This window comes from Pleurodeles waltl, chromosome 3_2, assembly GCF_031143425.1.
Source record: "Pleurodeles waltl isolate 20211129_DDA chromosome 3_2, aPleWal1.hap1.20221129, whole genome shotgun sequence".
NCBI lineage: Eukaryota > Metazoa > Chordata > Amphibia > Caudata > Salamandridae > Pleurodeles > Pleurodeles waltl.
The window spans coordinates 185,090,934-185,104,186 of NC_090441.1; the positions used below are offsets into that span (position 1 = coordinate 185,090,934).

The 13,253-nt window shown below is 45.7% G+C and overlaps 1 protein-coding gene across 2 annotated transcripts in view; it reads right to left on the reverse strand.

Annotated features, from left to right (window-relative positions):
• The window catches only part of CFAP65 (cilia and flagella associated protein 65), a 433,505-nt gene that overhangs the window by 297,121 nt on the left and 123,131 nt on the right, over positions 1-13,253 (reverse strand). For both annotated transcript variants that reach the window (XM_069227128.1, XM_069227129.1), the window contains exon 8: positions 1,870-2,092. In XM_069227128.1, coding sequence (XP_069083229.1) covers positions 1,870-2,092 — 223 coding nt within the window. The remainder of the gene's footprint in view (positions 1-1,869; positions 2,093-13,253) is intronic.

The following is a 13,253-nucleotide window of genomic DNA, read 5'->3' on the forward strand; positions in this document are numbered from 1 at the left end:
GTACAGGGCACAGAACATTTGAACAATACAAGGTTTACATTGTATTAGGTTCTGTTTGGAATAGAAGAACATTTACTTGATGCATTTTAATAATATTTGCAATTATCATGCAATCTCTTTCATGAAAGCTTTAAGACTGGGTAAGCAATGAGAGAAGGGGGAAGCAAGCACAACGGTCTGCTCCACTTTGCATTATTAGTGTTAATACACTGATAATAAAAGATAGAGCTTTCCCTTTAACGGAATGTTATGAAAGACATTAAGCGCATAGCTGCCCCCAGCAATAAAAAAAATTACTGACTTCATGCTCAAGCTTTTGAATGCTTAATGATTGATGATATCAATTAAGACAACAGTTCCTTACATTTTAACTTCTGTGGTTCCCCCACTGAATCATTAATGCAAGCCAAGGACTATTGCCTAAGCAATTTCTGCTCAACACAATATATAGGCAAAAATAAAGAAACATGTATACATTAAACAAATGCACAAGTCACAAAATAGTTATTTTTTTAATTCACAAACAAGAAATATACAAATATAAACATTTAATTTTAATGGGAAGGTTGGAGTTTTTCACAATTTGGTTTTATTTCTAAAAGACGAAACAATATGCTGGGCTCTAGTATGGGTCTTTGTCCTTTTTGCTTCTGATGCATGCTTATTTGTTCAACACTTACCAGTGCTTCAATTGAGGTCACTAATCGTCTATGCTGCAATCTGTTTGTTATACCTGTGATGCGCCCACAAATCGAGCTAAGGATGCCACCTTCATTTTTAGCCTCAAATTTCAAAGCCCTTCGCATTTACAGTACATTATACAATGTGTATTTTGTTACTTCTTGCTTTCTTATATATATACTTTATTATTGTACTAATAATATTTAATTGTCAAATAGTCGGGGACCCACTGATTAGGTTACGAACCGCTGGAGTAATTGTGGCAATTATGTTTAGGTGATATAAAATGATAAGTGATATATAGAATGATAAGTGATATAATAAATGGCTGTGACAGTTTCATGTACTGTTCCAAGAACAGCACACAGAATCATGCTTTGAGACAAAAAATCCAACATGCTGAACCTGTTCTAATGAACACAAATCTGAGGGATGTTAGATTACCCCTCTATCCTAGGTAAATAGTCCGAGTGAGCAGGGAATCTGTTTAGACATGTTACACAAACACAATTCTGTGTTGTGTACTATTATGACTACTAGGAGGAAGACTGGAAGGAAAGGGGTTACCCTGTAATAGCAATGGGGTTTTTCCAACTCAATCAGTCATGTTTTAGAACAGGCTACAGCATTTAGTCACTATTGGATTTTTCTGCACTATATAGATAGTTGACAGATTGACTGACTGATTGAGGCATCAACATATGTGACACACCTGGCATGTGTTTTTTAAAGGCGACCAATAAATCCTCTAAGAAAAGAAGAGGTGGGCACTGGCACAGCAATTCCATCCCTCAGCTACCAACGACCCTTGATCCTCTCTGGACGGTAAGAGCAATTTCCACTCTCCCCGTCAGTGCTGGGGACCCTCTGCTAAGGTGTTAAATAATGAAGTTGAGAGAAGCAAGTTGTGACTGGAGAATTTTAGAAAACTGGACACATGCCTGTCCTCTTATGCCAACCATAGGTACTGCCATTGCTTGAAGTGGCACCGGACTTGACCCAGTCCCCATAAGCGGAAGTTGAATTATTAATACCGCCTTCTGAGCCCACAGCCATGTCTGTGAACTGCCAATATTCACATTTCTTGAAAAGCTTGGAGCCCAACATAATGCTATACATTGTCTGTAATTCTTAGTTTAGCTCAGAGACCTTTCACTGCCTCTGAAATGGTCCTCTCGCGCTACCTACCATAACTCCACCCAGTCACTTTCAGAACCGTTTTGGTGATGTCCCCAATGGGAATCAGACAGAAGTACTCCAGACTTTCTACTCCGACTGTCCGAGGTCGGAAGGAGAACGCAATCTTCACGGTGCCGTTGGCAGGGACCACGGACTGGGCTGTGCTGCAAGAGAAGTCATGCTGGAGGGATGACGACAGCTTTTCTCTCTCAATGTGGAAAGGCGCATTCACCTGGAACAGCAGAGAAGAACATGTTATTTACATGGAGGCCATTGTTACTTACAAGTGCAATACGTAGTACAGACACTCAGATGGTTTAAGCAATAACTGACATCAGTGTGCTGAGAGTGGGTCCACTACACGCTTAACTTGCCTACATCCATATTTCTACTGTAGTTATTGTTTATGCCCCGACTGAGAGCCAGTGGTTGAGGCCCAATGTGGTACTGGCCTAAGTGCTGACCACTCTTGTGCACACTGATAAAATAGCTATTCTGGATCCTGAATGTAGGAAGGTAGCCTCTTTCTAGCCTTGTTACCCCCACTTTTGGGCTGTTAGTGACTATATGCCAGGGTGGTTTTACTGTCTCACTGGGACCCTGCTAGCCAGGACCCCAGTGTTCATAGTTGTGGCCTGAAAGTATGTTCCCTGTGTGGTGCCTAACTGTGTCACTAAGGCTCTGCTAATCAGTGCTTATGCTCTCTCTGCCTTTAAAATTGTCACTGCAGGCTAGTGACCATTTTTACCAATTCTAATTGGAACACTGGAACACTCTTATAATCCCCTAGTATATGGTACCTAGGTACCCAGGGTATTGGGGTTCCAGGAGATCCCTATGGGCTTCAGTATTTCTTTTGCCACCCATAGGGAGCTCAGACAATTCTTACACATGACTGCCACTGCAGCCTGAGTGAAATAACGTCCACGTTATTTCACAGCCATTTTACACTGCACTTAAGTAACTTCTAAGTCACCTATATGTCTAACCCTCAACTTGGTGAAGGTTCGGTGCAAAGTTACTAAGTATGAGGGCACCCTGGCACTAGCCAAGGTGCGCCCACATAGTTCACGGCAATTTCCCCAGACTTTGTGAGTGAGGGGACACCATTACACGCGTGCACTACATATAGGTCAATACCTATATGTAGCTGCACAATGGTAACTCCGAATATGGCCATGTAACATGTCTAAGATCATGGAATTGTCACCCCATGCCAAATCTGGTATTGGGGTGCCAATCCCATGCATCCTCGGGGCTCCAGCGTGGACCCTGGGTACTGCCAAACCAGCTCTCTGTTTTTTTTTTAATGCAGCTACCGCTGCTGCCAACCCACAGGCAGGCTTCTGCCCTCCTGGGGTCTGGGCAGCCCAGTCCCAGGAATTCAGAACAAAGGATTTCCTCTGAGAGAGGGTGTTACACCCTCTCCCTTTGGAAATAGGTGTTAAGGGCTGGGGAGGAGTAGCCTCCCCCAGCCTCTGGAAACGCTTTCATCCGGGGTTTAGTGGGCTCCTGCCCCCCCTGGACACTTTTGTGACTCTTGGACTTGGTCCCCTTCCTTTCCAGGTCCTCAGGTCCAGGAATTCGTCTTCAGTGCTTTGCAGTCAGTTGTGGTCTTTGCAGAATCTCCTATCACGATTTTAGTGTGTTTCTGGGGAAGTAGGGTAACTTTACTCCTACTTTTCAGGGTCTTGTGTTGGGGTATCTTGGACACCCTTAGTGTATAATTACAATCTCAGCGACCCTCTACACATTACTTAGGCCTGGGGTCCCTAAGCGGTTTGCATTCCACTTTCTTAGTATATGGTTTGTGTTGCCCCTAGGCCTATTGCATCCTATTGTATTCTACAGTGTTTGCACTACTTTTCTAACTATTTACTTACCTGATTTTGGTTTGTGTGTATATTTTGTGTATTTTACTTACCTCCTAAGGGAGTATATCCTCTGAGATATTTTTGGCACATTGTCACTAAAATAAAGTAACTTTATTTTTAGTAACTCTGAGTATTGTGATTCTTATGATATAGTGCTATATGATATAAGTGGTATAGTAGGAGCTTTGCATGTCTCCTAGTTCACGCTAAGCTGCTCTGCTAACAGATACCTCTATCAGCCTAAGCTGCTACAACACTACTAATCTACTAATGTGGGATAACTGGACCTGGCACAAGGTGTAAGTACCATCAGGCACCCACTATAAGCTAGGCCAGCCTCCTACACTGAATAGGTCTTGAATTTCAAACCAAGTTTATAAAAACTGTTTTCACCCTTTGTACAGTGCATTTTAACATCAATATGGGCAGTGATGCTATCAAATTAAACACCTTTCAATCCACATTCAGCCAATATTCCCACCTGACCCCTTCTAGGCAGGCAGGTTCCAGACAGTAGATTTTCAGCTGTTGGGCACTCTAGATCCATTGAATTCTAAGATGTTCTTACCTACATAGACTGTGCAGATCTGGTTGTGTACCAACCTACTCTGCCCTGACAATGTTCCTTTTCTGTTGGTGTGCAACTGGTAGAGGGGCTTAAATTAATTTCATTGCCATTAATCTTACCCTGGGCCACAAATATCTACTGTTTGAAGGGTATAGGCAAACAGAAGGGGTGTTGGGGGGCGGGAGGACCAAAGCATTTTTATTGCTCGAGCAGAATAAGCCTGACATAGGAGGGAGTGGTACGTTTGAGCAAACATTGCATAGCTCTTACTGGACTTAAGATCAAAGTGACCTCCAGCATGAAGTCACAAATGGGGGAAAAACTAAGGACAATATCTGCATACTGTAGCGGAGCCAAAATGTTCATAGGGATATCGAAGGGTGATAGAGGTCATATTTGCATGAGAGCTATCTGAGATAAATTTCTTTGTAATTAATTTAAAGAGTAGATATGGCATGGATCACTACAATGGCAGAGGGTACTGATTAAGGTCCAGTCAGTCACTTTACAGACCACAGTTAGAAGGACACTTTCCAAAAGTTCGGCAATGGAAGTCTTCCACTTCTACAATGAGTTCTAACCTTACAGGTGTTGGAGTAATTTGTCTTTAAATAAGGAAATCTTATAGATGCCTGTAGGGAGCTGGGTTCTGGTTGCAGTACCCTGACCCCCCACACACATATTTTTAGATGCAACTTTGACTGAAGTGGACTGGGTTCCTGCTAAACAGGTCCTTAGTGTCAATGTTCCTTCCCTAAAACAAGACACCCGGTCAACTGATCCCAAAGTGACCAGGACCTTCAGCCCACTGTAAGTCCCTAGTAAATGGTATCCCTGGAACCTAGGGCCTGGTGCCGGAAGCTGGCTCTTTATATAGTGGACCAAAATGAGGTACGCTGTGCAAAGAGTCCAAGCACTCCTCAGAGGTATCACAGAGGCAAACATTACATCCCAAATGCTTTCTTTTTGGGTAGTGTGGTCTAGCAGTTAGGCATATCAGAGGGTAGTGCTAAGCATGTAAGGCACACACTCATGTAGTCTGTAAGACACACACTCAATAAAAAACTCCAACACCACTTTATAAAAATAAGACCTACTTTTATGTAAAGTTTGATACCAAGATCACAAGAATCAGGTGAGTACTTTTTGAGTTATGAATGTTCATAGTTTTCAAACGTTGACAGTGCAATTTTTGGAGCGGTAATGTTATCCTATGGGGAAAAAACATGTACTGCATGTGGGCACTTAGCGATGACCTACAGTACTGTGGACTTAAGGTGTGTACAGGGCAAGGTCCTAAGCTACACCAACAGATCACCTCGGGGACCTCTGGTGCATCCGGGTGCAGAGGTGTGTTACCGCGTCTGATGTCCCATTCAAGTCTATGGGGATCACTCCGGTTACAAAGCCTCTGCACGGATGGACTGGAAGAACAGGCCAGGGGGACCCACAAAGGGGTTCAACTCTTGAGGTCCTTGGCACACTGTTGAACCACTCCTCCCTGGGGTGAAGGCGCGGGTGTAGGGGTTTCTTCTGGCATTGGGTCTAGCACTGGAGTTCCTCGTAGTTACAGGGGGGCCAACAGAAACACTCTGCAGGCATGGAATGGGGGTCCAGTCTGACCAAGCCAACAAGTGGGCTCAGGTCTCAGGAGGTAGGGAGATACCATTGGTTCTCCTCTTCTAGGTCCAAAGCTGACGAGTGCAGAGGTGTCCTAGGGCGTCAGGTTTTGCCTCCTGATCACTCATGGTTGCAGGGGGGTCTGCAGAAACAGTCTGCAGATGCCGTACTGAAGTCCACAGTGGGTGAGCACAGGGTGGGCTCGGGTGCAGTGGTGATGTCAGGCATCAGGTTTTTGTCAGTTCCGGTACTCTCAGGGTTTTCTTGGGTGCCTGCGGATGCAGGGGAGCAGTTCCTCTATTCCAAGGGAATTCGTCCTGGCTTGCGGAGCACTGGGAGCTCTCCCAGTTTCGTGGAGGCTGCAGTGTGGCAAGACAGGTCAGTTGCTCCTCGAGGGTCGGGAGCATCAGCCAGTCCAGCAGGGTTGGCGCCAGATCAGCCATGCTCCTCGGTGCTAGGGTCCTGCAGCCATCTCATCCACTTCTCCTTTTGTGTTCAGCGAAGATCTGAGGATCTGGTATCAGGAGGTACCATAAATACCCAATTTAGGGGGTGTTAAGGGGAGTGAAGGGTAGTAGCTAATGGGTTACTTACGCTAGGGGTCAATACACCCCCTAGATGACCACTTCTTGTGGGGAGTGGGCATCACCCTAACCAGAGTTCCTAAAACCCACCACACGCAAGAGGGCGTAATTTCTAAAGTGATGTCCACTTCAGGCTGGCCACCATAGGGCTGGTTCCCAGTCTGGAAGTGTGACACCTCTTGTATAACTAATTTCCCACCTGCCCAGGTGCTAGGTGGGCCCTGAGGGAGGGGGGTTGGCATCTTCCTCTGAGGAAAGCCAGTTCTGCATTTCAAAGGAGGCGGGCTTTTTTGAAGCTCCTGCCTTGGAATGTAGGTCATACTGTGGGGAGGAGAAGGTAACACCCATGCCAGGACAGAGTTTTATTTTCTGACCTGTCAAGAGCAGAGACTCTCACCCTGGGAGGGCAGATTTGTGTCTGTTGGTGGCACTGGTCCAGAACCTGTCAGCGAGCTCACCAGCAGTTGGTATATTTTTCAGGGGGCATCTCTAATGTGCCCTCTGGGTGCATTTATTAATAAATCCATCACTGGAATCAGTGAGGGTTTATTAATACAAGATGTTTGATATTAAACTTTCCTAGGTTCAGAGAAGCCATCATGTAGCTGGGAAACTCGCAGTGACTAGTGTCCAGCGCATGTATTGAAAATAGCTTCCCTGTATCGTACTATGTCTAAGAGTCAACATAGACAAAGTAGGGGCATATTTGCTCATGAATATATGCCATCACTTGTAATATAATGCACCCTGCCTTGTGGCTGAAGGCTGTAGGAGTGACTAACAGATATTAAAAGCAGTGTTTTAGGGGGCATTGCATACAAGTATGTGCCATGCCGTGTTTTCAATTTTGGGAGCAACTTGTCACACAGCCTGCAATGGCAGTCTGCAAGAGGTTGGTGCTGGGCCAAGAACTACCAATAACTACCAACAATATGAATTACTCTAATTTATTTAGATTAATGTTATCTTGATAAATTCCTGCAGATGTCCTCAAATTCTGGCATGGATCAGCCACTCATTGGTCAACACTGGACAACACTTTTAATCAGATGAAAAAGCATTTTAAAAGCATAGATTTTCTGTTGATAATTCACTCCCATAATAACTTATCCTTTTGAGATTATAAATTTGACTTTGTTTTTCACCGATTACAGGCATAAAACATAATGGCCCTCATTCGGACCTTGGCGGGCGGCGGAGGCCGCCCGCCAAAGTCCCGCCGTCAAAATACCGTACCGCGGTCGCAAGACCGCGGCGGGTATTTTGACTTTTCCCCTGGGCTGACGGGCGGCCGCCGAAAGGCCGCCCGCCAGCCCAGGGGGAAAACGACCTTCCCACCATGAAGCCGGCTCGTAATCGAGCCGGCGGAGTGGGAAGGTGCGACGGGTGCTACGGCACCCGTCGCGTATTTCACTGTCTGCTATGCAGACAGTGAAATACTAGCGGGGCCCTCTTACGGGGGCCCCTGCAGTGCCCATGCCATTGGCATGGGCACTGCAGGGGCCCCGCGACCCCCCCTACCGCCATCCGGTTCCCGGCGGGAGAACCGCCGGGAACTGGATGGCGGTAGGGGGGGTCGGAATCCCCTCGGCGGCGCAGCTAGCTGCGCCGCCTTGGAGGATTCCAATGGGCGGCGGTACACTGGCGGGAGACCGCCAGTGTTGCCGGTCCGACCGCGGCTTTACCGCCGCGGTCGGAATGCCCATTGGAGCACCGCCGGCTTGTCGGCGGTGCTCCCGCGAGCCGCGGCCCTGGCGGTTCTATACCGCCAGGGTCGTAATGAGGGCCAATGTTTCCATGTACTCTTTCCTCAACCACCCTTGATGCAAATGTCTCTAACCTACACTTAGACAGCAATGAACTCTCTTTAATTTTTGTGCAAAAGCATTCCCTAGCTGCCCAAAGAACCATAACTGACAGAGCTCGCATTGAGAATGAGGAATCTCTAACTAAACTACCATCACCCGATGAGTCCACTAAAAAAGAAATTGCTTTGATCAGATTAGTCTCCTGCAGTTGATTGTTTATAGTTAACAAGCCTTTTTGTGAGACCTCAGTGCTTGGACAGCCAATAACTGCAATGTCGGAAGAGAAACATTTACAAGTTCACGTCACCTACACATATAGGTGTGCATGTGAGGGAGGCAAACATTTTCAAATTCTTAAAACTGGTTGTCCCTCTACTTGATGTCAGGTTTCTAATGCCTGGATGCTGCTGAGACGGAAAGATCTTCTGTAAGAAGTTTATCATTGTTCCTCAATGTTGGGCTGGGTTGTAGGTGGTGAAGCAATTTTTCTTTGCTAATACTACTACTTGCTAATATTGATTACAAGGATATCTTTTCATCATTATGTGTAAAGGAAGAGTGCCGGCAGCAGTCATGTCTTCTCATGAATTCAGACATTAGAAATTAAAATGTAGTAATTAATGTTAATATGGATGAAAATCCAACATTCGATGAATTTGTAATGGTTGCTTCATACAACATATTCCAAGAATGAGTTTACAAATAATCACATCATAAAAATGTGTATGTTGAGTTCACTGACGCTGAGAATCGCACATTCCCAATAGAAGAGCACAACTCTTGGGCCAATCAAGGCTTGCAAACCTCAACCTTTTTATAGTGAAATGTATTGGATATGCACCTCATATCTTTTTTTAAATTTGCTTCTCATTCAGGTGTCCTGCTCAGAGTGAATACACATGGTCTAATGATCTACTGGACAACCACAGAGACCTGCATTTTTTCCTGGTCTAAGAGTCATGCCAAAAAGACTCTAATGGTACCAATCAAGAATATTTAGGCCTTTTCTACCACATAGACCTTTCCATTTATTCTACTCCCTTTGAACTACAGATAGGTCTCAAACTATCCTGTTAAGTCTATCTTCCTTCCATCATATGATGCAGCATTTCTATCTCTATCTTTGTGAGTTAATTCCTTGCACAATTTTTGTGACGATTCAATGCTTGTTAATGTGAACTTCCTTCCTCGGATAAAACACTTAAAACATTGAACAGCTCAACAAAACGTTAAAAGTTCATTTTCAATAACTGAGAAAATATTCTCATTTTCTCTCAACGCCCTTGACGCAAATCCAATAGTTTTCTCGTTACCTTCCCCCATTTGAGCAAAAGTGGCTTCAAAACCTCCACTGCTCACATCTAAAGTGATGATGCATTTCCTTGGTGGGGTCAAACAGTGCTAACACATTCAACGACACAAATTCATTCTGGCATTTCTCATCCCACAAACACTTCTTTACTTTCTTTAACAGCGTGCGTTGATTAGCAGTTTTAGCCACAGCATTCTTAATTTAGCATAAAATTCACACACTCCTAGAAAGGAAGCAGTCGTGCAGTGCTAGCCTGACTTTGCCATTAAAGGCAATGACAAAGCCACTACCTCCCCGGTAAGTGTCTGTAAGTCACCCCTCTGGCAAGTCACCAAGTCCTAAGGCAGGGTGCAACAAATGACACAGGCAGTGCAACATATGATATAGGCAAGGCGTGCATTTTGCATGTCCTGACAGCAAACACACAAAGCTACTGTTTTTACCGGTGGAAAGACTTGGTCGCCCAATTGACGAGTACAGGGTTACACGCTGACCCTGCAGCTGTGCTAACTCCTCAACGGTGCGACCAATGTGAGCACTTTGAAGTATCAAAGAACTTGTCACCTTGAGCCCGACTTATATCTCAGTCAAACTTAATGCAACTGTTGCAGGATGCAGCTTTTACTAGGCTGTCACTTTGGTGACATTAAAACTGCTGTGCCTTCCTGGTCACTCATGGAGCCTGTTCCACAAGATAGCCTTCTGTCCTCCTGGAGAAACAAGCCAATGACTCTCATGAAGCACAACAATAAGGATTTTTAGGCCAGGGAGATGTTACCTCCCTCCTGCAGGAAGCCACTTGAGTGTTAGCCCCAAAAGCCAGGTTTCAAAGGAGAAACTTCCTTTGAAAAGCAGATGTGCACCACTAGAGAGGACAGTTGCCCCACAGTTTAGGCAGAGAGGCTGGCAGGGGGAGCAGAGGGGGGGGGGGGGGGGGAAACCAGTTGCCAAATGGGTTTCTCCAGGGGCGTGCAGGGCCCTGAGCCAGCTCTTTGTGTCGCGGGCTGTGCAAGATTTCCACAACATTGCATTTTGTCTTTTAAACAACACAAAAACCAAATCAATGAATCTATAAAAATATTTGTCCCCTTTGGCTTTTAGTCTGATGCCCAGCAGGCATTATTCTGGCGTGACCAATACTATGCATTCCACTAGGGCTGAGAGGGCTCCTGCCATGTCCTCCCAGGGACACTGCACCACTGGGCAGTCCTGCACCATATGAAAAAATCCTGCATCTGGCAAACAGCAGTGAGGGCAGTTTGCTGAGGTCTTAGGACATGTGTTTAACATGTTTCAGTGTAAGGTAACCTTGAAGCAAGTAACTGAATTGTGTGTATTGAAGGCATGGTTTATGGAAATTCTCCTTAAACTGCTGTGGAGCATGCTTCCATAGCTTTTTTTTTTTTTTTAATGTATTTTTATTGTTATATCACACAGCAGAAATACACAGATGAAGAATATGCAGGGGGATAATACAATACAGGGGGTATACACTTAGCACCGTGCTAGGCAGCTACATTTACCATTCCAGAGCTGATGTGCCCCCCCGCCCACGTCTGCACCGCCGCCGGGGAACCCGATCTGCCGCCAGCTGGGGCAAGGGGGCAGGGCCCGGGCCAAGCATCTGTCTAACACACTCTGTTGCACAAAAAATCAACGAATGGGGGGGAGATAGCGAAAAAGGACAGTGAGTGAGAGGGTGGTGGGGGTCCAAGGGACCATAGGGGACACTCGGGGGGAAGGGCAGAGGGGGGCCACGCGAGAGCAGAGGACCGGAGGCCTTTAGGAGGTTGGTGTTACTGTTGGGGGGAAGCCCCCTATTAGGTAGTGCAATCTTAGTGCAATCACTATGAGTCCCTGTCCCCTTTTTTTTATTTATTTTTATTTTATTTATTTATTTATTTTTCCACTCTATCCCTCTGCGTTTTCTGCCTATTTTGTTTTTTGTTGCATGTTCTTAGGCTTGTGTTGTGGTTGGGCTCCCTTGTGTGTAAATTTGCTTGAAGTATGTTGAAGAGCGACTGCGTAATGTTCATGGGGGAGTGCTGTTATTTGGGGGTATTCGGTTCAATTGTCGCATGGGTTTTGTTGTTTTGGGAGAATGTTTAGGGCGGACGTTCGTCGTCTTTGCTTTCTATGGTTGCAACAAAGGAGTTCCAGGTGTCAAGACCTTTGATCCGGATACCTTTTTCTGATAGAAGCTGCAACGTCCTAGCCTCGGCCTTGGCCCAGCGCAGCAGTTCAGCTCGCCATTGATCGATGCACGGCGCGACCGGGGCTTTCCAGTGCATGGCTATGAGGCGTCTGTACAACACTAGCGCTAGTGCTATACATCTGAGTGTTTGTTTCCAATTTTTAAGGCCCAGGCCTATGCCCAGTAAACATAACTCCGGGGTGGGGGACAGAGTAACGGCTGTCCAATCGGCAAGCAATACTATTATGTCGCACCATACTTTTCGGATTGGGAGGCATTCCCAGGTCATATGGTAAAAGGTGGCCTCGGGGTAGCACATCTGGGGCATGTCTGCATCAATTGAGGCAACATGCGAGTTATACGGTGGGGTGATAGGTATGTTTGGTGCAAATAATTAAATTGGGTGTAACGGAAACGCAGGTTGCGTGATACCTCTTATCATTTTCAAAGCCTGACTCCATGCAGGCTGCGATAAGGGCTCTGCTAGCACCTCATCCCATCTATTCTTTGCTAGTTCTTGTTTGTGTTCCAGGTGGGAGGTTAAAATTGTGTATGCTCTTGATACATTTATTGGGTTTTCTATGCTTCCCAGCAAATCATGCAATCTGGGGGAAACGTTTGGTTCGGAGCTTCCGCTATTCCAGCGGGACCATAGTGCCTGTCGCACTGCTCCGAATGCTATAAAGCTTCCTTGCCCCAGTTTATATTTGTCAGATAGAGCATTAAAGGTTAGGAGGCGTCCTTCATTATAAATGTCACAGCTGGTGCGTATTCCCTTGTCGAACCATCCGTTCAGGCCAACCTTAGCTGCTATATCGACAAGTTTCAGAATGACTAATAGTGGTATCCTGGGGGAATACTGTGATGTTTTATTGCCAGTAAGCACGTGGTGGCCCCATATCCAATGCGCAGTTTTCAGTAGAATGTTACGTGGGTGTTTGGGGGACTCACGATTCATCAGGTAATGTATTAAACCCACATTCCCTAAAGACGATAGAATTGATTGTGATTCAGCGCCATCAGGGCGGCCAAGCCAAGTGGATATCCATTGTAATTGGGAAGATGCGTAGTACAGTTCAAATCTGGGTGCTCCCATTCTGCCCAATGTTAGTGGTTGGTATACTTTTGACAATGCTACTCGTCGCCTTCCATTGCCCCATATGAGATCTATTAATAAGCTATTCAGTGGTTTAAAGAAGGAGGCTGGTAGAGCCAGTGGGAGGGCCATGAAGAAATACAATGGTCGAGGTAGAATTATCATCTTTGCTATGGCTACTCTGCCCATTGGTGAAAGTGGGAGTGAGCACCAGAAGGGCAGAGAGCCTCTGATGGATCTAATCACTTGCCCTAGGTTGCCGTCCCTGAGGTCCTGTGTGCCGTGTATATGTTTACGCCTAATTATTTGAAGGTAGTGTAACACCATTTCAGATCCC